The 23,206-nt window shown below is 43.2% G+C and overlaps 1 protein-coding gene across 1 annotated transcript in view; it reads right to left on the bottom strand.

The window, feature by feature from the left end:
• The window catches only part of CACNA2D3 (calcium voltage-gated channel auxiliary subunit alpha2delta 3), an 807,400-nt gene that overhangs the window by 159,767 nt on the left and 624,427 nt on the right, over positions 1-23,206 (bottom strand). Inside the window, 7 exon segments of the mRNA XM_054694676.1 lie at positions 4,855-4,950; positions 8,164-8,257; positions 10,313-10,410; positions 10,562-10,607; positions 14,625-14,692; positions 16,067-16,128; positions 16,384-16,455. Of these exon segments, the coding sequence (XP_054550651.1) occupies positions 4,855-4,950; positions 8,164-8,257; positions 10,313-10,410; positions 10,562-10,607; positions 14,625-14,692; positions 16,067-16,128; positions 16,384-16,455 (536 nt within the window).

Here is a 23,206-nt window from a genome sequence, read left to right as displayed (position 1 = left end):
ATATTTTTAAAAATTATTTATTTATATATATTTTACATCATTGTTCATTTTTTTACAACGTTTGCTTTCTTTTCTCAGGTGTAGTCTCTGTAGAATACCCCCATCAACTCACCCATGCACCATCACTATAGTCCTTGTGCTCCTTCCGCCCTTGTTTTGATCCCTCTCCCTCCCCTTCCCCTGAAGAATGTCTGATTTATAGACGCCTGTTTATTTTTGTTTTATATATTTTTTATTATTATTTTATTCCCTGATCCCTTGTTTGCTTCCCTCATATTCCTCCTATTAGTGAAAACATCTGATTAGATTGCTGGTTTTTAGAACCCCCCTGCCTTTCTCAATGCAGAGGACCTGCAGAGCATTGTGCACCCTGGATTCCCAGAAATGTCTTGTAGGATTCTAGCAACCAAATTCCCAGTGGGTGAAATGACATTTCCTTGTAACTAATGAACCAGTTGTCTTAGTGTCTGAAGAAAGCAACCTTTCCAGAAATCCTATCTAAAGATCAAAGGATATTCAGGAAGATCTGTCTTGCCTTCAGATCCACACCCATGGCCACATATCCTTAGGAGGATCAACTCCTTAAGTAACTGTCACATTTTTTTTAAGAAAAAAATGCAAAGGAGGAAATGTGGGCTTTTCTCCTTTTCCTGCCTCCCTGCCAACTGCCCATAATGCTTCCCTCTTTCTAGAAGGCATCGTGCATTCTCTTCCCCTTCTCTTCCTGTCAGAACCATACTCATTTCAAGGTGAGCTTTGAATATCACCTAGCACAGAGACACCCAGGTGGGCTCTTGTCCTACCTATGATTCCACAGTATTCTTTCCCTTGGTCTTTCTGCACAGTAGTTCTGTCCCCACCCACAGTGCCCCAAGATCTTTCAGGGAAGGAGGCTTTGTTCACAATTTTGCATCCTTCCACAGAGCCTTAAACATATGGGCATCCCAGTAAGTTCTTGCTGTCTTGACATCTCTGAAAAGTTGAATGCACTCTTTAGCACCGGGGTGCCCCCTTGAGGGACTGCCCAACTATCCACATGCTGCAGAGATCTTGCAGGGATGGAGACCAGTGGGGGCAGTGTGTGTGGAAGGAAAGGGCACCAGCTGAGCCAGAAAAGGCACTATTTTCAGTCCAGTCTTTCTCAGTATGGGGTTGGGACACAACAGACCATGGAGAGAAAAATCCACATACAAATCTATATTATTTTAACATGGTTGAATTCATATGCTAAGTTATAACTAGTTGGTTAGTAGAAACTACTAGATCTTGCCTCCTCATTTAGGAAAGTATTCTGTAGTTTCAGTATCTGGTCAACCAGTGATTCCTTGATCTCGTCCAATGATGCAGAGCTCACTCCTTTGAGGGGAAGTTGTGTGACTGGAGGCCACTCTCAATGCTCTTAGACACACTGGACTCTGCCTCCCTGAAACTTACAAGAGCATGCCCTAATTCATCTCTCAGGACAGAGACCTTATTTTTCTTGAAATTCCCAGGGCCTGGAGCTCATCAGCCCTCAGAATGTGCTTAATGACCACAGGATAAATCAAATTTCATATCTAGATAAGAACTCCTCAAGTATTAAAGATGATTTTCTATATTTTTCTAAAGAATGATTCTCAAATATTTCAAATTCCCTCATCACTATGAACCCCTTCAATGAAAAGGCTCCACCGTGTCAGCACCCCTATAATATTCTGTGCCGCTAGAGCTAAACTTAGTAGACCTCAAATGGGTTGACATTGTGGCTGACATGTTTACTGATCTCACAAACAGGAGGACATTCCTGCAATTATAAAAATGTTTTTAATTGGCAAACATGTTCTGCTCATATTCAGAAACTCAACTGTGGAGTCATGAGAGGGACAGAGGTGATGCAGAGAGATCCCTGAGCTGTTCACAAATACTGCGGGGGTTCAGGCTCGACAGGACAGACAAACTGTTTCTACATGGCTGGGTCAGTGGTGATGTTTCCTGATCTGAAAGTGATCAGATTTCATTGAAGTGTGACCTTTCTAAGTATTTTCTTTAGACATGAGGTTCTTCATAAACCTGACTGGGGTGGTTGTGCGAAGAAGCCCCTGAGGCTCAGGGGGACTAAACCTGCCTTCCACATCCACCTGCAGGGTGGGCATGCTGTTTTCACCCATCAGCGCTGGTCCATGAGGCACCTAGAGCCACCAGAAGGAAGGAGGCAGTGGTGCTACAAGGCCCTTGACCCTCTGGGCAGGCGGGACACTAGCCCGGTTGCAAGTGTGAGGTGATCCCCACTTAAGACTGATAGTGACCTTCAGATTTTGGGGATGGTAGGGAGCAGAGCTGGGACTGCGAACATCCAGGCTTGATCTCCCTCTAGCTCTGGTGTTGATGTGAGAGAGTCCAGCTGCTGAGAAATCTTGGGGTTCCCTGCCGACTGCTGAGTACTGACTCAGAAGGAAGCAGAAAGGAGACACCTGATTCTACATAATCCTTCAGAATGTTCTTCAGGAGGAGAGATCCCTCTGGATTATATGAACATCTACTTCTGGCTAACCAGGGCTACTGTGTGTGGTGTGAGACAGGCCTAGGTGACAGGCAGAAGTGGATGACCTTGGGTGAGTTACTTGGGTCAGTCGCTGAGTCTCTGAGTCCCATTTACTCATCTACAAAACAGAAATAATCTTGCATACAACCAGAATTCCATGACACCATATGCAAAAGGGCTAAGAAAATGGTTTGCACAAATCTATGGGATTCTTAAGGCCAACAGTTATTTTCATTCTCTGTGGTTTAAGTGGAAGTTGTGAGGTGGCTTCCTCTTACTTAGGTCTCAGGGAGAGCAGCAACCGTATGATGGAGGCTGATGTTACTGGATGCTGTGTGTGCTGCTGTTATCCCAGAGGCTGCCCTGAAGGCATAGAGTGTATTGCCAATATTAGGGGTGATGCAGGTTACAGAGGGCACAGGTTATACTGACCTACTTGCAAAAGTAGCCAGTAGGGAGAGAAGATGGGGCCTCACGGTATTCAACTGATGATATAGAAGTTAGCCCTGGGGTAGGGACTTGTACTATTTAATCCTCCCCTAAATACTTTGGAATATGCCTTTTATGCCATATTTATATAAAAAAAATCTGGAAACTTTCTAGTCCTGGATAATAGAATATATCCAAATAGTTGGGTTTCAACAAATACCATTTGATCAGAGGGGTTAGTCAGGGAAAAGACCCTAAGACAATATAAGTCAAGGGGTCTATATAGGAATGAACGATAAGTTTCCTGAAGACAATAGAATGATTTCATAATCCAGACATCCAGTAAGTACTCACTCAGGTCACAGTAAAATCATGGAAAACAGAACTACACAATTGTAGGTATTTCTAGGTTACCAAAGTAGGCTTACAGCCACAATTTCTTGAACCTTACAACAAACCAAGGAGACCACCCCTGTTTTCTAGATGCACAGAGTGAAGGTAACAAATGAGGCCAGTGGGTGGATCCTCCAGAAATCTATGTACTGTCATCTTCCAAATCTGTCATAATGACCCCAATGTCAGACTAGCAAGGAACCACGTATTTTGTTAATGTTTGTTTTAATCTCCAAACAATACCACCCTCTCTGAGCATTGGATACTCTGACTCTGTTTCCCTTTGCCTGTCTGGATCCTAACAGGAGGCCATGTATACGTCAGCATTTCTAGTCCTTCCTAGGAATTGCCCTCTGGAAGAATAATTGTTTGGGGGTGAGGGCTAAAGACTTGAAAAAAAATCAAGTAACAAATCTAGTTAACTTCACAATTAACAAATTTCAGGTGCCAAAACAAGTCCTTAGATGGAAATTAAAAGCCATTGCACAAAATATTTAAAAATCTACCCATCTGCCATTTACTCATGTTGATTTTATAAGTTGATTTTTGTTGATTTTATCATAGGATGGGTGTCAGGGCCTTGGGTGCTAGCGAGCACCTTCTGGCTGGGTCCCCTGCTGAGTCAACCCCTCTCAAATGGTGTCCATCTTGTGATTTGGTTGTTATTCTCCCCCTAATACCCTGAAGGTCAGGTGTGTGACGTTCAGTGTCAACCTCTAAACTGACTCACACACATACTTGCAAACTTTCCAAATCTAACTCCACTTGTCCCTGGCCTGACAATGCCTCTTGCTTCTGCAAAAACAGAAGGAGGCTTCTGCATGGGTTCAGAAAAGACTTGCCAGGCTCACGTCTACTCTATTAAACACCATTTTGAAGAGCTAAAGCCCGTGTCTCTGAAGACACGGGCTCAGCAGAGGTATAAAGGCCTCTGGATACTGGGCTCAGTAACACTCTGTCCACTGTCCATGCAGGTCTCTTAGGAAGCACAAGGAGACACAGTCAAACCCAAGTACCACCAGGCTGCCCTCCAGGATGGGGGATCTGCAGGCCCTTAGGCTCAGAGCAGAGGCACAGAGATTTATTAAAACCTACACAAACAAATAAACAATAGACATGAAACCCTGATCCTAGGGCAGGCAGGCATTCCTCAGCAGAGCTGCACAACAGCTGAACACCCTGAAGTCGTCTGTCAGGAGAGGAGCCGTCCTCCCTCTGGCTGTTCCCCAGCAGCTGCACCATCTCTCTAGCTCTGAAATGACTCACCAGAGCAGGAGAGGACCCCAGGATGGGGGAGAGAAGCCAAAAGGCATGAAGAACAAAAGCTGTGGAAGGGCCCACAGGCAGGTGAACCACAGGCCAGGGGTTGCAGACGTGGGAGAGAGGTGATAGGACTGAGAGGAGAAGGTCAGTAGAGGGTGGTGGTGATTTCAAGAAATGAAATAAGCTCCCCTTTGGATTTCCCACTTCAGGAGTTCGCTGGGTCCCTGCAGAGGAGCCCTGGTACTTACTGATTGGTGAGCTGCTCAGCCCCAACAAATAAGTTGATCCTCGAGAGGCCGGTGCGAGTGCCGAGGAAGGCAACCTCCACTCCCTTGTCAGAATTCCTGAAACAGAGCAACAGACAACAGGGGGATTCTTCCAGACAGCGAGCAGATAATGGCTTCTGCATTTTAAGACTCAAGGCATGTCTTACAAAACAGCATTTTGAAATCTGAATTTTTTTAATTGACATTTTTATTATGATATAATTGAAACATAACACTAGTTCCATGTGTACAGTATGATTCAATATGTGTCCATATTACAAGATGAATCAAGTCTAGTTAATATGTCACCACAGTTATACTGTCTTTATTGTAATGAGAAATTTTAAGATCTATTCTTTAGCAACATGCAAATATAATATACAATAGAGTGTTATTAACAGCCACCATGCTGTGCATCATATTCCCAGAACTTATTTTATAACTCAAAGTTTGTACCTTTATTTTTCATGAAACCTGAAATTTTAAAAGAAATTATACAGATGTATACATGACCACGGGGGAACGCTCATGCATACACGCACCAACCCAAGAATGCAAACTTATCCCTTACAGAAGGCTTCATGGTGATTCTAGCAAGAAAAACTAAGAGTTCTCTGACAACACAGAGAGCAGAGGAAACAGATCCCCCAATTTCAAACCCAGCTTTATCTGAAGGTTCAGGATGCAAGTCAGGGACACTAGTCAGAGAACGGGAATAACTTGGAGGAGAGGAAGAAAATCCTTAGATCCAGCTTTTAGCACTGATGCCAGGAGACCATTAGTGGAGTTGGGCATTAGGGAAAACAAGTCACTGAGCTCCTGTATCCAGGCTGCAGTATCCCAGAGCTGGAATTGGCTACTAAATGCTACTCACTTTTGAGAGCATCAGCTTCTCACTTCTACTAAAGCACAGGCTTTATCCTCACCACCAATCTTAAAGAGATAGTGTTGTCAAATTGTCCTGCAGGACGTCATGCATAGAAACCCTAAGCATGGCCTTAACAAAGAAAAACCCACTTGAACAAATGACTAAAAATCATTTTTATTCAACTTTGAGGGCAAACTTTTTGTTTGAGCACTTTCCTCTATATATTTGCAATGCGTACTTCATAAAGAGACTGGTCTTTCCCCATGATTGTGTCATTTTATTCCACAATAAAAATATGAAGAGATAACTGATTCTTAAGTTTGCTTCCATGCCCTGGAAACTAGTAATAATTTGATTTGAAGCATTATCCTTGTCATCTTCAATATAAGATCATTTGGTTATTTGATCTTTGATGGTAGCCAAAATGGCCAATACTGTCTTTAAATATTTAAGGGGCAAATAAAAAACAACACTATGCATTTGTTTCTGTTTGCAGCCTACACTAAATGGAAAGTCAGGCTGTCCAATCAGTTACAGATGTGAACTACAAAGCAAGCTACCATTTTGAAAATTTTTAGCATGTGTTAGGAATGAATCAGCAATCTTTGCACAGCATTTTGAGTTTCATGAGAGCCTAAAAGAAATACTTCCACATCCACAAGAGAATGCAATTCCAGGAAAGGCACTGACTCTTTCCCAACCTCCCAGGGAATAAGATGTATTAGGTAAGCAATCTAGCGATGCCTTCCCGCCCTCTCAAGTACCATGGGAATAGGCACTCTGGAGCTCCAGGTTCATGATTTAAACTGATTACCTTAAGTATCCATTTGGAAGGCTTAAAGTCATTTTAACCTTAAAATGCCTAAAGGAGAACTATGACCACGTCCTGTCCCAAACCTGCACTGCTTTCATCATTTCCTAACCGATATTCATATTGCAAAACTGAGAATGATTTTTGACAGCTCAGCCTCCCTCCCCCACACAATAAGCCCATCATCAGGTCTGGGGGTGGGGTGGGGGGGTGGGGATGGGGTCTTACTTCCAAAGAATGCCACGAGTGTATCTGCTCTCTCTGTGCCCACTGCCACTACCTTGGCCAAAGAGGTAAACCCTGTTGAATGATACAGGAGCTTTTACTATTATCCTTACTCACTATACTCCATTCTCCACATAGCAGGAGACAGACAGGTCTTTTTAAAAATGCAACTATGACAGTATCTTCCTTAGAATCTTTAAATTCCATTCTTAAAACCCTTCAATGATTGTCCAATGTTCTGAGTATAAAGTTCCAAATCCATAACTGAATCACTGGACCACTCTGCAGCCTCATCTCCTGATAGTTTCCATATGACCCTCTATATTTCAACTGTATAGGCCTTCTTTAAATTCCTCAAATACATTAAATACATTGTCACCCCAGGGCATTTGCACATGCTGTTTCATCTCCCTTAAATGTACCCCAAACCTCAAACTAGTTCCTGTTCAGGGAAACCTTCCCTGCCTTCTGTCTCCACTCTAGGACTTGTTATAGCCTACATGTCTTTACTTTTCCCTCAAAGCAGTTATCACAGTTCTTAATAATACAACACTCTCTACAAGTACCTTGATGGCAAGGATTATATTCGTTTGAGTTACCTCCGCTTCACCAACATCTACGCTAGTTCCTAGCCCATAACATGCAAGCAGTCAATATTTGGTAAATGAATGAAAATGAGAACAGCATGAATGACAGATGGAAGACACTATACAAATGGAAAGGTAAAAGAAGAAAGGAACTAATGAAGAATAGGAAAGAAGAGATAACTGCAGAAAGTATGATGTGAAGGTATGAGGAATAGGAATGATTTTTCCTTCATCATCTTTGGTACCTTAAAACAGGAGGAAAAATAAATATGAAATAATGATAATAATAATAAACTGCCAAAGCAGTCCTCCCCTGCTCTAGTCTTTGACAACAACTACCATTGCTTGCTCCCCTCCCCTGCTCCCTCCACTTTAAAAATAAAACCACAGGGTTATATCTGACACCCTAATGAAACAGAGCTCTCACTTCCTCATCCTACTCCCGACCTAACCTGGCCCAGATCCCAAGTTCCCTCCAGACTGCGAAGTAGAGGGAGCCAAGGCAGGCCAGGAAGCAAAATGCTCCTTCCGCCTCCCTCTCTGTCGGAAGTGTCACCCTACCTCGGCAGACCAAATTTCATGTAATGTTAAAACTCAAACAAATTATATGTCAAACCCAGGATCTTGCCATCCAAGCCCGAGCCGCTAATCTGCTCTAGCTCTTGTGGTTTGGAGCTTTGGGGGAAATTAAAGAACTTTAACACCAGGCTCCTAAAACAGTTTAGTTCTTTAAACCATAACCATATTTCGGACGGCTTGTGGGGAAATGGCCATGAAGGGGGACACGTGCAACCACTTACTCAGATTTGTTGAGGGCAAGGCTGGTCCAATACGCCTCAATGGGAGCGCTCACCACGGCATCAAAGAGGACTTCTTGTATCAATTCTTTGTCACCTGGTGGGAGGGACAGATTTGAGAAGGGGGTTCTGGCTGGGCCCCAAGGTGGTTCTGGCTGGGCCCCAACGAGGTGCTCGCCGGGCTCACTTAGCAGGATTTTGAGGCGGCCTTCTCACAGGGTGTGCTGTTTATGTGATAACCTCCCACCAGTCAAAAAGTATGAAGCAGTTCTGACGCCTGAGATGCCAGCAGAGCAGGGAGCCCCCAAGCATCTGGACGGATGATAGGACAACTGAGAGGCGCCGGTGTCTCCTGTTTCAGTTTTCTGCTTTCTCTCCACCCCTAGCTGTTCATGCCATAGGCCTGCATGCCAAATCTGGATTTGAAGACCAGAAGTCACGCTCTTTGCAGAGTTTGCTCTTCTCATCCCCATTTCTGTTCTCTACTAAAATCTGCAATTAATTCTTCAGGGGCCTAATCTCAGTCCATTGTAAGAAGGGGAAGAACCATGGTGACTCAGGAATTCCTGAGACTTTTATTTTGTGATTCTTTCCATTTAAGAGAATGTCTCCTCAAGGACATATCTGTCCCTGTCCAAAGGGTCTCTTGGCAGAGCTCCATGGAAGAGGTCAAGGATTCAGGGGCTACCACGAGTCTAGCAGAGGCATCCTGCAGCCCTCCAGTCACCCTGTGGCAGGGCCACTAACTCCACTGCAGCAGGGTAGTCCTCGCTTTGGGGTGGAGAGTAGAGCTTGGTTGTAAATTCAAAAACAACTCATCGTCAGAAATTAATGGCTAAATTGAGATCTAGTTATATAGTTATATGAAGAAATACTATATAGTAATTCAAACAATCAATCCAAATATCAAAAATATGAGTGTAAACAAATCGTAGTATGAGGCACTGATGCATGTACATCATATATCATATATGTTTTAATATACAAAAAATAAATAAATTTTAATATACAAGATAATGAAAATCGTGGTACTACTATACTGTTTAAGGATGCCTGTATATGTGGTAATAGCAGAAAATGCAAGGGAATAATGAGCAAATATAAGATGGTGAAACTTGGGGGTGGGTTATGGGACTACGCTGGATACTCATAGGCATCAACATTATCTGTAATGTTTTATTTCTTTCAAAGTACCTGAAGCAAATATGGCAAAATTTTAAGACTGGACAAAACTGGATGGTAAATATAAATGCTCTTTATCTATTATCTGTATACTTTTATTCTTTAAATGTCATCACAAAGTCAAAGAAAATCAAAAAATTGTGTTCATATGATAGCCCATCTGATCCTCTTTCTACCAGAGACTATCACAGAAAGTATAGCCATTCTGAAAAGATGCTGCTTAGCAGGATAACCTCCTCACACCTCTCATAAGGCCCCTGTGGTTATCCATGAGCTACCACTATATGTGAGGGACTTTTCACATCACTGAATAAGTGTTGGGGTATGACAGGTGCTATGCTCATTTTTAGTGAATCTCCCCCTACCCAAACGTTCACCACTGGAACAAAGTTGTGCCAGTGTAGGATCTTCTCATGAACATGGGGAGCACCAAGCCTGCCGCTGCTCTCTCTCGGCCCCTCTGCACCAGCTATGGGCCATTTCAGGCTCATTAAGCAATCTCAGGGGGTAAATGGTGGAGGAGAGCAAGCAGAAGAAGGACCACAAGAGACATGTTCACAGTGGAGACCTCACTCTAGAGAGAACCAGGAGATCTACCTCATGGCTTTGGGTGAAGCAAGTCTCATTTTCAAGTCCTGGTTTCTTATTTGCACAATGAGGAAGCTGGATGAGATATATTTACAGTCCCTCCCAAGTTGTCACATTTTCATCCTCTTCAGGGGTTTGACTAAACAGATACATAAGGGGACAAATCCAATGCAGAGGGTTAAAGTGGGACGAGGGACTCTGTGTGACTTGAGTAACCTACATTCTCCTGTTCCTACAGGAAGCACATATTTGGCTGGATTTACTGTGACTGGTAGTCTCTGCCAAAGCAAAGCTTCCCTTGAAAACTGAGGCCAACTATGTCTTTGCTCACTTCTCACCACTGCCACATGCACACATAATACATGTTTAAAAGTACACTCACATTGGAGTAGAGGTTCTTTGCCTTTGAGGTAGAGCTTAATAGCTTCTAACTGAGACAGATGCCGGTGTTCTGGATGTAGATCAGTGTTGCAGTAGGACCTAGGAATGTGACATGGCCCAAAACAAGAATGTGTAAATATTTATAGCATCACCATTCTTTGCTTTGAACCAGGACAACTGGGTAAAGACAACATGAAAACAAAGAGGGCAGCATACAAATACCAATGCTGATGAAAGATTTAACTCTTACCATTCGTCTGCCAAGGACACATCGGGATGTTCTAAGTCATGCAGGCCTAGAGGTCAAGGAGAAGGGGTTAATGAGTAAGTCGCCCCTGTGTCAGGTACTGACACACCCTCTCTCCTCCTGTGCTTCAAATATTCCAGGGTAGGGCCATGGGATAGGTGAAGGGTAGACATCAACCCCAAAGGCATCTACCTGGGAGAAGGGACTCTGAACAAAAGAAAAAAATTCTCTTCCCAGGCAGAACTCTTCCCACTTTCACATTGCTCAGCCATCACTGCCACCTCCCCTGCCTGAGTATCCCAGGACAACCTTAACTCCTTGAAGATAAATGATACACCAGTGAGTCTTGGATGAGGCACTTAGCACGATAGTAGAAGCACTGACTTTGGAGCCCCATGCATTCTGAATTGGGAACTGGGCTGGGCCATTTAATACTTGTGTGACAGAAGCACATTTATTTTTCTAAATATCCTTTTCTTCATGCAAAAATAATAATTCCCTAAGGAGTGGGTGGTTGTAAAGGTGAAAATCACCAGTGAGTGGTATGAAATTGCTAATATTCAACTATTTTTGACCAGAAAAATTTGCTAGTTGTTACAGGAGCTAAGTAAAAACGAATCATCTATATGGAAAGGTAGCCAGGGGATGGGGTATACAGGAAATTGAGACGTTTTCATAGCATACTCCTGACCACCCTAACACTGAGAATTCTTTCCTATGTCTTCTTGTCACTGCATTTCTATGGGCCACCAGCAGATTATACTCCTGAAGGGCAACCTCAAGAACTCCGATGATGCTTATAGCCTGTTTAAGGATATCAGTTTCCCAAATAACCAAGAGTATCTTACTGCACTCAGGACTCCAGGTTTCTCCTCAAATATGAATGTACTAAAAAGGTAATACTAGACCTACCACACAATATACTGGTCTTAGAGGAAGCAAGGAATAAGTTCCATAGAGTATCATCTACAGGATCCAACTGGACATATACCCTAGTTTCCCTTCTCAGGAATGTCTGTTTCAACTCTTTGAGTTCCATTAACTATGGAACGCAGGTAACAATGCCAAACTCACAGACTCCATGAGAAGGTTAAGTGGTACAGTGATTAGTTCCTAGAACAATCCTTCCACCCAATCATCCATTCATCATTCTTTCCTGACTCTCTCCCACCCAATCTTCCTTTTCCTCCATCCCTCTTTCCTTTGCTGCCTCACTCCCTTGTTCCCACCTTCCCTTTCTTCCTTCCATAAATTCACTGAGCATCAACCACATTTCACATCAACCATATATTCTCTAGGCCCTGAGAATACAGCAGAGAACAAAATAAAAATCACTGCCCTTGTAGCATTTACTGTCTAGCAGCAAAAAAAAAAGAGATTAACTAAATAAAATTAATATAGAGAGCATACATAGTTAGTGGTAAGGTCTATGTTAGGAAACCACATAAGTTAATGGCATGGACTAGGAAAGAAATGGTATGGACTATGAAAGAAAGAGAGAATTGAGTAAGGATAGGAGATGCCAAGAGACAGAAAGGACAGAGAGAGTTTTATTGGTAACTACACTCGTAAGACAAGGCTTCACGGAGAAAGTGACTATTAAGCAAAGACCTGAAGAAGGTGAAAGAGAGTCACATAAATAACTGAGAGAAGAGATGTGGTGGATGGATGGATAACAAGTACAAAAGCTCTGAGGGGGCATCTTACCTTCCTGAAATATCAAGCTAGTAAAAGTTATGTCTGCTTTTCTAGTTTTAGAAAGGCCTTGATCTGCAACGCCCCCTCTGGCTGTCTTTCAGAGGAACTACACATGAGACACTGAATGGAAGGGGTTTTTTGGTTGCTTCCTCTTTGAATTACTGGGGAACTGAGGAAACTGAATTATTCTCTACTTTCTCACCATTGATTTTGGCCCTCCTCACAAAAATCACATTTACTGACTACTGAAAATGCCGACAATAATGACATTAACTCTTTTACTGAATACTCTCTATCCACAATATATATCAAAGATATAGACAAAGTGTCAATGAAGTTTAAAAGAGGAATGATTTTGGCAGGCAGAACGAGAGCCCATGCCTTCAACCTCAGAAGCCATTCCTCACTCCTGGAGCAAGGCCTACTTGTTCGCCATCTATGTCATGTCTGACGGTGGCAGAACACGTTGCAAATTCCTAGATTCTGGGGGCCGCATGTTATAGAAATGTGGTGGCCATCCCCAAGGAACTCTCTGTCTCCAAGGACAGAGCAGAAGCTTCCTTACGCCATTGCCTGGATGACAAGTCCTTCTGCTAGTCAGCCCATGAGGACGCAGCTTTCCTGGGGCTGTTACTCAGCAGAGCTGGCAGGACTGTAGGCTCTGCTCTTTACAGCGGCCCAATGCAGAGAGGAAGATGTGACCTCATTTGTGTGGATAACCAGATACTCTCCCCCTTGCTGAGGATTCAGACAAATTTCTTGCATGGTGGTTAAAGTTAGCTCTGAAATTTCTTCTATGCGACCTCTCAGCCTAACAGCTGTGAAACATAGAGGGGGAAGATAGGGGCTAAAGAAATGATTGGAAAGACAATGCCAAAAACTGTCGTGTGAGTGAGGGAGGGTGGGGGGGGGGGAGAGACAGAGAGAGAGAGAGAGAGAGAGAGAGTCAGAGACAGAAAGATGGGAGGAGGAGGGGCAGGGGCTGACAAAGAGAATGGACAAGTGAGAGGCAAGTAATCCATTAAAAAATTTCTCTTCTATTGTTCTGACCATGAACTGTTTCTTCTGCTTGACCTGAGATGACTTTGACATAAATTTTCTGGCTTCCTGGGCAGTGATATTCACAGAGCCACACACAGCCCAGAGAGCTGGAAAATTCTGGAAGTTAAAAAACTGATTTTGGGGAACTGCACATTCCATACAGGATCTTGCCTGAGTCACAAGTTTGCCTGTTTTCTCTTGTGTGTCTCTGGAAGAGAGACCACAGGATTAGCTCTGTGGTGGGCACTCTGATTCTAGAAGCCCAGCACAATGACACCTCTACTTTCCTCTGATTCCTCAAGATCTCACAATCACTCTGAAGACAAAAACCCACACCTGTGAAATAATGCCAGGACAGCAGTAAGCCAGAAGACTGTCTGTGGAACTCGTTATCTCAGGGACCACCAACCTCGTTTTTCCTTCCGCCTAGCATCAGAGTAAGCCACTTCTGGTGATACAACTTCTGGAAGTCCACCATCTTCATCACCACCAGCCCTCACCAATTGAAATCTGACTTGCAACTGACCTTCCTGCTCTTGACCATGCTCCCTGGGAACACCCAGAAGGAGTATTGGTCTGGTCCAGCTCCTTCTCTGAGGAGATGCAAAACCTGACACCCAGCTTGGGCAAGGGACTTACTCAAGGCCTCCGGGGCTGGGGAGCCCTGCAGAGGCCAGTTCCACTCTTCCAGTGAGTTTGTAGGTAATGCCAGTGAGCTACTGAGTTGCTGGGAGATGACAAGGACTACAGAGGTGAGACCAAAATTGTACAGTTTAGAGAGCTATAATAACTGTTATCATTTACTGGGAGTTGACAGGGTGCCTATGACTTATGAAGTCAGACAACATGGGAATCTCAAGGTGCCTCTCGCTCCTCTGTCCTATGCCAATCATTTACATGATCACATTTCCCTTTGGACCCAGGCTGTCGTGAAACACCAGTGAAATTTGTGGCTCAACAGTACAGAACATTAAAACTTGCATATCTCTGTTCTCACTTTCCCCTGGGGTTTGATTTTTCACACAGATTGTATTTTTCCTGGTACTGATTTTTATAGATGAGAAGAATATAATTGGTTCATGACGGGTTGCCTCAACAACTTTGTGCATTGCAGCAGAATATAAATAAGTGAAATTGTAAGGAAAAGCATCACTAGTTGGGACCATTCTGAACGTGTTGGCAAGTAAGCTGACACGGGGCTGAGTCAAATGCCCGGGGACCATGCAGGGGGTTGGACAGACAAGCAAGTTCTTCATTTAACCCAATGGCTGGTTCCAGGGATTCCTTCTCACACTAAAAGGTTGGATGGGCCAAGGCAGCCTCTTACCTTCATCAATGGTTACATTCCCTCGGAAGAAATATTTCCCATGGCCTCTGGAGAGCGCCACACCTAAACTGTGCAGAGAAACAAAGCAGACCTTGAAATCCATGGCATCGACTGGAATAGACTTGTGGGCTAACTCTTTATTTTCCATTTTCACATTTCCATTTCATATTCTGTAAACAATTTTTCCAACAGTTTACTTTCAAAACCCCACTGATTATAGCTGGTGTTGGTTTTGCTTAGGTTCAATCAGCTGCTTCAAAGTAATTTTTGATTGGAAGTGCCAGAAGCAATTGGCTGCTCTCGTGTGTTTTTAAAGGGTGTAGCAAACTGCTCGCCCTTCTAGCAAGCCTCCTCTTGGACACCCTGCTAAAGGCCATGTGCCCTGCTTGCACTACCATCTTCTTGTCCTACATTCAGCCAGAGATGGGTCTTTTCCACCTGTAGAGTTTGGGACTTGGGAAAATGAATCCCTTCTCCAGAGCAAAAGGCAAACTTTCATTCCCACTGTTCCCAAGAGTGCACTGAGGGCTTCATCCTCCCACTGGCGAGATTTAGGCATCTTTCTATTTTTGCCTAAGGTAAGAGACTGTGTTTTCACAGTCTGTTCTGAAAACACAGTCTCTTCATTTGGCAAACCTACTTAGCAGCCATGGGTTTCCTCAATTGCTCTGGTTCCAAATGAAATCCACCCATGACCCCTGGAGGCAGGTGATAACAGAGCTACAATTTATCTCTCAGATCAATCTATAGTTGGTCAGTTCTTTCACTCTTTAGTTCTATGAGGCACTAGCCCCAGTGAAATAATTTTTAACATAGGGTGTTTTTTGTTTTATTTTTTTTGTATTTTTCATAGTAAGTTAAAAGCAGAGGGAGACATTAGAAGGCCACATACACATCTGAAAGCAGGCAAGAAGGCAAAGCCATTGTTCAGGACTGATACAAAGAGAAATAACAGGATTCAAAGGTACACAAGCACAGAGGACAGTTCAGAAAAATTAAAACGGAAGCACAACATGTATGGATGGAGATGCTACCTCCGAGTGTGAAGGATTTTTTTGGTTTTGGTTTTTGGTTTTTTTTTGGTCATGGAAATAAAAGGTGAAATGGAACTCACTAGGCTGCAAGTTAGATGGTTAAGGACCCTGGTAACCCTCTGAACTCGTCTCTCCACCCTTAGTTGGAACCCCCAAAGCTTATTTGCTTGATAATGAGATGCAAAGCCATGACAAACTGTGTGAGTTCTCCTAGGTGAGCCTGAACCATCTTCCCCCTTCTGGAAAACAGAAACAAAAGCAGCCTGGGAAAAGCCTCCTCCTCACTCTTTCCAGCCTTTCGGCAGGGTGCTTGGTTATCTTCACATGATGAGCTCTGAGAGTCAGCAGGTTTTGTACAAACACAACTGATGGTCTGATGGAATGTCCATGTATTATGGTCAGCTCTACCTGAAAGGAGTACCCTTGATGTCTGTATAATAGTAGTCATTTGTCATCACCAAAACCCGTTTCTAGATTGAAAAAAAAAGTCATAGAGAAAAGAAAACATGGTTAGTCTGCTAGGTGAAGGTTCCAGAAATAAATAAAAATAAATGGACACACTATGATCAGGTTAACAGTACTACATGAATCTTGCTTGAGATAAGTAAAGACAAGAGAAAAATGATCTCAGCGAAAGATATTTATTCCAGATAGAGCTTTCAAAGCTAATTTTTCACAGTGGTTTGTTTTAAATTAAGCGGCAAGAATGTTTGAGAAAAATGTACCCCTTTGTCCACTGTCTTCTTCACCTCCATGGAAAACTTCCCAGTCTTTCGATTCACCATGGCGTTTCTTAACTGAAATGACATAAGAAAAGGGGTGTCACTTCTTCCCTGGGTTACCGTGTCATCTGGGCACCTTGCATCCCACAGCCTGGGCACATTCAGTGTTGGCAAAAAGCTGAGGGATGACAGGCGGGTCTTTCTCCCCTCGAAGTTTGGTGCTTTTCCGGGAAGTCTGTCTGTTGTGCTCAGTCCCCTAAAACACAGCTTCTCAGGAATGAGCTTCCAGACTGTTGTGCAAGGGGAGAGAGGCTAGCAACACTGAATAAATGACTTTCAACTTCAAAGTGGGGTGCTGGTGTAACCGCCCGCACAACAGCCATGACAGAAAACCCCCGTGCGATGTTGATGAACCCCGAGTCAGAAAAGGAACCCCCAGCAGCTTGCAACAGCACTCCAGAAGCGAGACATTTCCAAGCACTAGTTTCCTTTCCCAAGTTACAACATCGGTTTCTCACAGAGGAATCATTTTTCAAAACATAATCAAGTTAAAGATGCTCTCCTATACAGTAGTTTTTTGTTTTGTTTTGTTGGTTATTATTGTTTTTTAAAGGCCAATCATTTGGAAGACAGAGATTAACTTCTCATAACATGATTCATCTTCAAACGCTCTCTGAGAATTCCGGGCCAATGAACGGCCTCACTGATGCTGACAGGCAGTGGACAGGGCGACCTTGTGTCTGATTTTCTGAGGTCCCATCAAGGAACAGTGAGCCCCCCTCCCTTCCCCACCCCCGGCTGACCTCCTCTAATTAAGAGTGGCCCTTCCAGGAGTTCAGAGAAGGACAGCAGACGCAGTGATGAAAGATGTGCCGTTGTGGGCACCGACGGGAGATGACGGGAAGGCCATTTAATGGAGTAGGAGCAAATGCTGATTTGCCACAGCCTGTCAGGAAAGGCTTGTGTTTTTTTTTTTTTTTTTTTTTTTGCTTCTTTTCTTTTTTTTTTTTTTTTTTTTTTAAATCCTTTCCCCTCTTTTCTCCTTTGAGGAGCTTGAATAAGATCTGGCGATAGAAAACTGCAATGCTTGCAAGCAACCTAAATTTGATTCGGGGCTGTCTAGATTTGGGTTCACATTCCCATCTTTTGTGAGAGAGAGTAAAAGCATAATTTTTAGCTGGAGGCATGTATAAAATAAAACATATATTTTACTCTAGATATTTTTTAACAACACATAATGGGCATTTCTGGAAATATTTTCCCATTTTAACTTTTGTGGTTTTGGATGGGGAGAGCTGGTCCTAATTAAGTCTACTTTCTAACTTTTAAGAACGGCTCGATTTATCTTTAACGTGGTTTTCATTTTTCCTCTTTCTGGTGCCTGCCTAAAGCCATTTGGGACCTTCCCCTCTCACATTCCCCAGGCAAGTCAGAGATTAGGTAAGTCTCTCCACGCCTGTGTGCCACCCCACCCCCAGCTCCCAGTAGCACAGAACAATGGACTTTGGGGCCTAGGAGGGTCCTAGGCCAAGGTCACTGATGCTTTCTTGAGGAAAATGTTTTGACAGTTATTCAGTCTTCCTTTTCTCTTCAACGACGTGAAATAGGTAACACTGCATGAACACCAACTCATGAGGCAGGATAGCACTGTAATTAAAGAAATGGATGTGGCCAGGACTTTATGATCTTAAACTAATCACTTGCCCCCTGTGCCTCAGTTTCCTTTTCTGAAAAGGGGGACTGATGACAGTGCCCATCTCATAGAGTTGGGGTAACAGAATACATGAGTTATAACTTAGAAGAGTACCTCGTATCTCCTAAGTGTTCCATAAATATTTGATGTCATCATCACCACCATCATCATCATTTTCGTTATCATCCTCCTCACTTTCCTTTAATGTCAGATCCCTTTTAGCAGCTCAAATCAGGATTCAACCTCAAGTTCGCTTGACAGAGATGGCCATATTCTAAACCAGTTTTTGAAACTTGTTTTGACTGATTGTGAGTTGCATAAAAATTATATCTTACTATGATGATGCCCTTTGGTAGATCCTATTTTAATGGATTTTATTGCTCTTAATTGCTGTTCATGAACAAACAAAATGGATTTTGTAACCTTCCCTGACCTGACCTGACCCAATTCCCTGGTTTTTAAAAAACGGCTGCTCTTAACCACCTGTGAATGGGCACAGAGTGAAAAAGAGGCAGCCCAAGGTACAGAGGGTATGCAGGATATCAAGGCTCAAGTTTAACTGATGACACAGAGCACTGTCCTGTGATCTCTCCATGGCTCAATTTCTTCATCTTTCATTGATTCCGCCAAAGGTGTTCCTGAGTGAGGACTCCCAGGCCCCAGAGAGCCTGTCAGGTGCTGTATAAACTGTGCAGACCAGATTCTTATGAAGCTCAGACAACACTTACATATACTGTTTATTGAGCTCTTCCAACACTCCAGACATGGGCTTTATAACCCTCAAAATCATCTTATAAAGTACCATTATTTTTCCTGTTTTATAAATGGGGAAACCGAGGCACAGCATTAAAAAACTTGCTCAAGGTCACATAGATCCTCTGCCCTTTAGCCCATTTTATCACCTCAGCTTCTCAAATTAGAAGAGAGCATTTAAACACATTCAAAGCATTAATATAAAAATGTATAGCACTGATATAAACATAATGTATTATTATTTCTGGATTTTTTTTTTAAATCAAAGAAATCATTTTAAAAATTGACCATGTAACAGCCTGAAGTTTTCATTTCCCAGCTCTCACAAATATGAAGTACTCTGGTCTGGGGCTGATGGGAGAAGGGGGTTTTCTGTCCTATTGTCAGAGTAGGGCCTGGGACTTGGGGCTTTTTCAATAGACTGCCTGGAAAGAATAGAGCATTTTGAGGCTGGAACAGTTTAGAAATATCACTTGTCCACCTGAGGAGACTGAGGCTTGAGAAGGGGAATGACTTGCCCCAAATCCTGTAATAAGTCAGTGTTACCAGCAGTTACTCAAAGCAGAGGAGAGAGTGGTGGGAGGAACCACCCTATTGCTCCCAGCCAGGGCCAGAAGGGGCCGCCAACAGTGCTTCTCAGTGCTGTCCATGTACACCTTGAACTGGCCACTGCCTGGATTTTAACATTGGGCAACTGGGCAAACAATGATGGCCTGGCAGAGGACAACTTCCAACACATTTTGGTGTGTTCATATCTTAGAATATTATGCAGTCATTGAAAAATCACAGATGACTTTTTACATCTAAGTATAAGATGTTCAATTTATTTTTTCCTATCAGATATCATATATTTGCAAATACAATGATGCAATGGACATTAAAGAAGGACTTTACTTTCACCACAATGTAGTTGATAAAACAAGGTCAAATATCTTCAAGTTGAAGATGGGCATGTGGTGAAGATGAACAGGCTCTTTGGTCTCCCTGAAGGTCCCTCCTCCCCAGAAATCTGCACTTCCAGGTAGAATTGCTTCACCAGAGGCCCTGTGAATTCTTCCTCCTGTCTGCACCCTGAAGCTGAAACAGTGAACTGGCCAGACAAAGCACCCCTTTATTAACAACCACATTACAGTTGGCGGCCACACTTTCTGTTCCGCCAAGAGCCTGCAGCTAGCTCCTCCTCCCGTGTTACAGCTCACTAAGGAAGCTTCCCCCCGAGACTCATTGATCACCTTAAATTTTGTGTATAATTATATAATGATAGTTTGTCCTCCTAATGGTGGTTTGCATTATCTACATCAGAAAACAAGCCTCACCTTTCCCGGTGCACAAACAGCCTGCACTTGCAGGGCCCTAATGATATGCAATCTTGGCCAGGCCAACAATTAAAGGGGACAGAGAAGCAGTGAATAAACAAGTCTATGATTCCCAAGCAAGCATTCAACCAGAATGTGAACTATACTTGGGCACAGAGCTCTCTCTCTCTCTCTCTCTCTCTCTCTCTCTCTCTCAACTTTGGTGGGTAGTGCTTGGTGTTTTAGGGACACAGGCTTAAGCAGGAGCCACAGTGACTCTGGAGTGGGTGTAGGAAACAAATTACATGCCTGAAGTCATATGCCCCAGGAGAAGAGGTTTATAGGACTTTGGGAAGAAAGGAGTCAGAGGCAGCTTTCCATCCAGGCCATCCCAGGTAAGAAGAAAGTGAGTTCACTGAGGGCAGCAGAAAAAGGGTACAGGTCACAACAGAAGGGCTTCAGCTGGACTTGAGGCAGAATCTGATGGAGCATTAGCCACCCCACCGTGTGGCAAGCATTTGATTATTGGCCATATGTGAGGCACTTTCCATCTTCTTTGCGCCCCTCAGGAGAGGATAACACCTACATTGTGGGGCACTGAGAGAGTCTTCAAAGACTTTTGGACTCAGGGGCTCTTTCTAAGACATACCAAAATGATGGAGAACTGTGGAGTCAGGTTTGGACTGTGATAGAAATTCCCTGCCTCAGTTTCCTCATCTGTAAAGTGAGGATGGCAGTAACAACTACTCTGTAGGATTGTTGTGAGAAAAATACCATCCATCCATAGAGCATTTTGTTAATGCTAATATAACTTAATGTAACTTCTATTAGCATTTTTTTTGTTTGTACAAATAATTGATTATTGTGGAAAGTTTGGGAATAAAACCACCCTTAACTCCTTCAACCCTCTCTAGGAATTGATAACCCAAGAATATACACTATTTTCCTCTAAGAGGTGATGATTAGAAGATCACCTCCTAAGAGGTGATGATTCAGGCAGTGCTGTGCGTGCCTTTTGGTCCCTTCCTGGCTCATGGGTTCTCATAGCCCTGTCCTACTCATTGTGCTGTTGACATAATGCCTAAAGCATCCTGCAGTCAGAAGGCCCATTCATCTAAATGGTTCCTAATTTCTCTCATTTTTCTTAGTTTAATTTTAGCTAGTCTATTTTGCATGTGTTTTACTAGTACATGCAGCCTCATGTCTTTTTTTTTTTTGGAAACACACAGGACCTGTTATGGATATAGTCCTAAAACTCAGAAGTCTGGCTACTGAAAGATGTTCTCTCCAAAGAAGTTCTCTGCAGCAGGGCAGACGTGCGCTGCTTGTCTCAGTGACTTCTGCTTGTGCTGCATTTACCAGGTCTTGACCTAAAGGCTGCCCTCTGCTACCTTCCTGAAAACCCCCACAATGGGCACATGGGCATGTGGGATCTTATGTAGACTCCTCAAAGATGCTCTGTATAGATTCCAGAATTATCCAATCAATGAGATTCAAATCCCTAGTAGAGAAAGTGATGTGAATGTTCACAATCAAAAGTATTAATTATGAAGGAATTCATTTTTTCAAAAGATATCAAGGCTCCCAAGGTGGTAGGACAAAAGACCCAACTCAAAGACGCAACCAGAGACCAGTTTGTGTAGAAGCAGAGCATTGCATGTGTTGGAGATGTGGGTATTCGGAAGGTGGACATCCAGAAACCAGTAACGTAAATGGGACAGAGGTGAAGAACATATGTGCAGGGCTGGGGATTTGATGTGCTGTCCCTCCGATGAGAAAAAATGAGGCAAGGGAATAAAAGGCATTTTCCAAACCATCATTAGTGAAAGGAGATATTGGCTCACTGCAGATTAACGGAGGCCCAGGTGATGATTAGAGTGAGCTGAGAAATAAATCCCTTCAAGTAACACACGAAAGAGAAGCGAGTGTCAACTCAGCATTAACTAGCCGAGGGCGTGCTTCCGGACCGTGGGACTCTGAAGTCAGAAGGGACATAATCAAGTTTGCCTTCCATATTAATTAAAGTGGAAATGATGAAGGGGTGGAGAACCATGTTGACAACAAGGTTGAAGTCTTCTGGGAAAGAAAACAAAAGGGCCAGTAAAGTCAAAATAAAGTAACAGATTAAGTGAAAATTGAAGTAAAGCAAAAAACCATGGAATGCATCTCTCGAAGATTCATGAGATAATTTAGCAACTGTTAAGTCTATGGGACATTCATTAATGAGAAGGTTGCCTGAGGATTGATGGTGATGAGAATAATACTAATAAGAGCCAGCACTCACTGAATGCTCACCATATCCAAACAATGCAAGCATTTTTTATCTTTCAATAGATTAACATGATTAATATTCACAATACCCCACGAGGTTGGTACTATTAACATTACACTCACTATATTGGGGAAGAAAAAGAACAAAAAACAAAACTGAAGTGCAGAGAGGATAACTGCTTGCCTGAGAAACCACCAGTCGGCAAATAATAGAGGTGGGATCTGAATCCAGTCAGTCTGAGGGCTGAGCTGCGTGTCTCACAGCCGCATAGCCCACTTCCTGGGGTGAGCAGGTTGAAAAGGGGGCTATGTGTGTTGGCTACACCACAATGAAGAAAATTTGCTGTGAATCCTGAAGACAATGCTTAAAGAACAAGATGTAAAACACTACTGGTGATTGAACTGACACAATTTTAAGCCATTGGCATGTCGGCAAAGAGTGGGGGTAACTTTTTATCAAACATAAAGTTATTTGTTTGAACTTGGGTTTTATTTATTTATTCATTTTTTTCTAAAGATTTATTTATTTATGTACACAAGAACTGGGGTGCAGACCAGAGGTGTAGGGGGTGAGAGGATTTACTAGAGAGAGTGGGGAGCAGAACAGGCAGATCCCCTGAAATACACTGCTGAGGGGAGCAGCGGGTGAGACAGGAGAGGTCTGCTGCACCCTGTGGGTCACCTCCCTGGCCTGCTGGGGATTGAACTCATGCTGCAGTGGCTGGCGATAGCCTGATAGCACTGTGTCTTTAACCCCTATGCCACCAGGGAGGCCCTGAACTTGGGTTTTAAAAGACAGGACAGATGAAGAAGG

This window comes from Talpa occidentalis, unplaced genomic scaffold (assembly GCF_014898055.3).
Source record: "Talpa occidentalis isolate TD23 unplaced genomic scaffold, MPIMG_talOcc4v2.1 talOcc4.10, whole genome shotgun sequence".
Taxonomy (NCBI): domain Eukaryota; kingdom Metazoa; phylum Chordata; class Mammalia; order Eulipotyphla; family Talpidae; genus Talpa; species Talpa occidentalis.
Note: the sequence above shows the minus strand (reverse complement) of the source record. Positions and strands in the feature narration are given on the sequence as shown.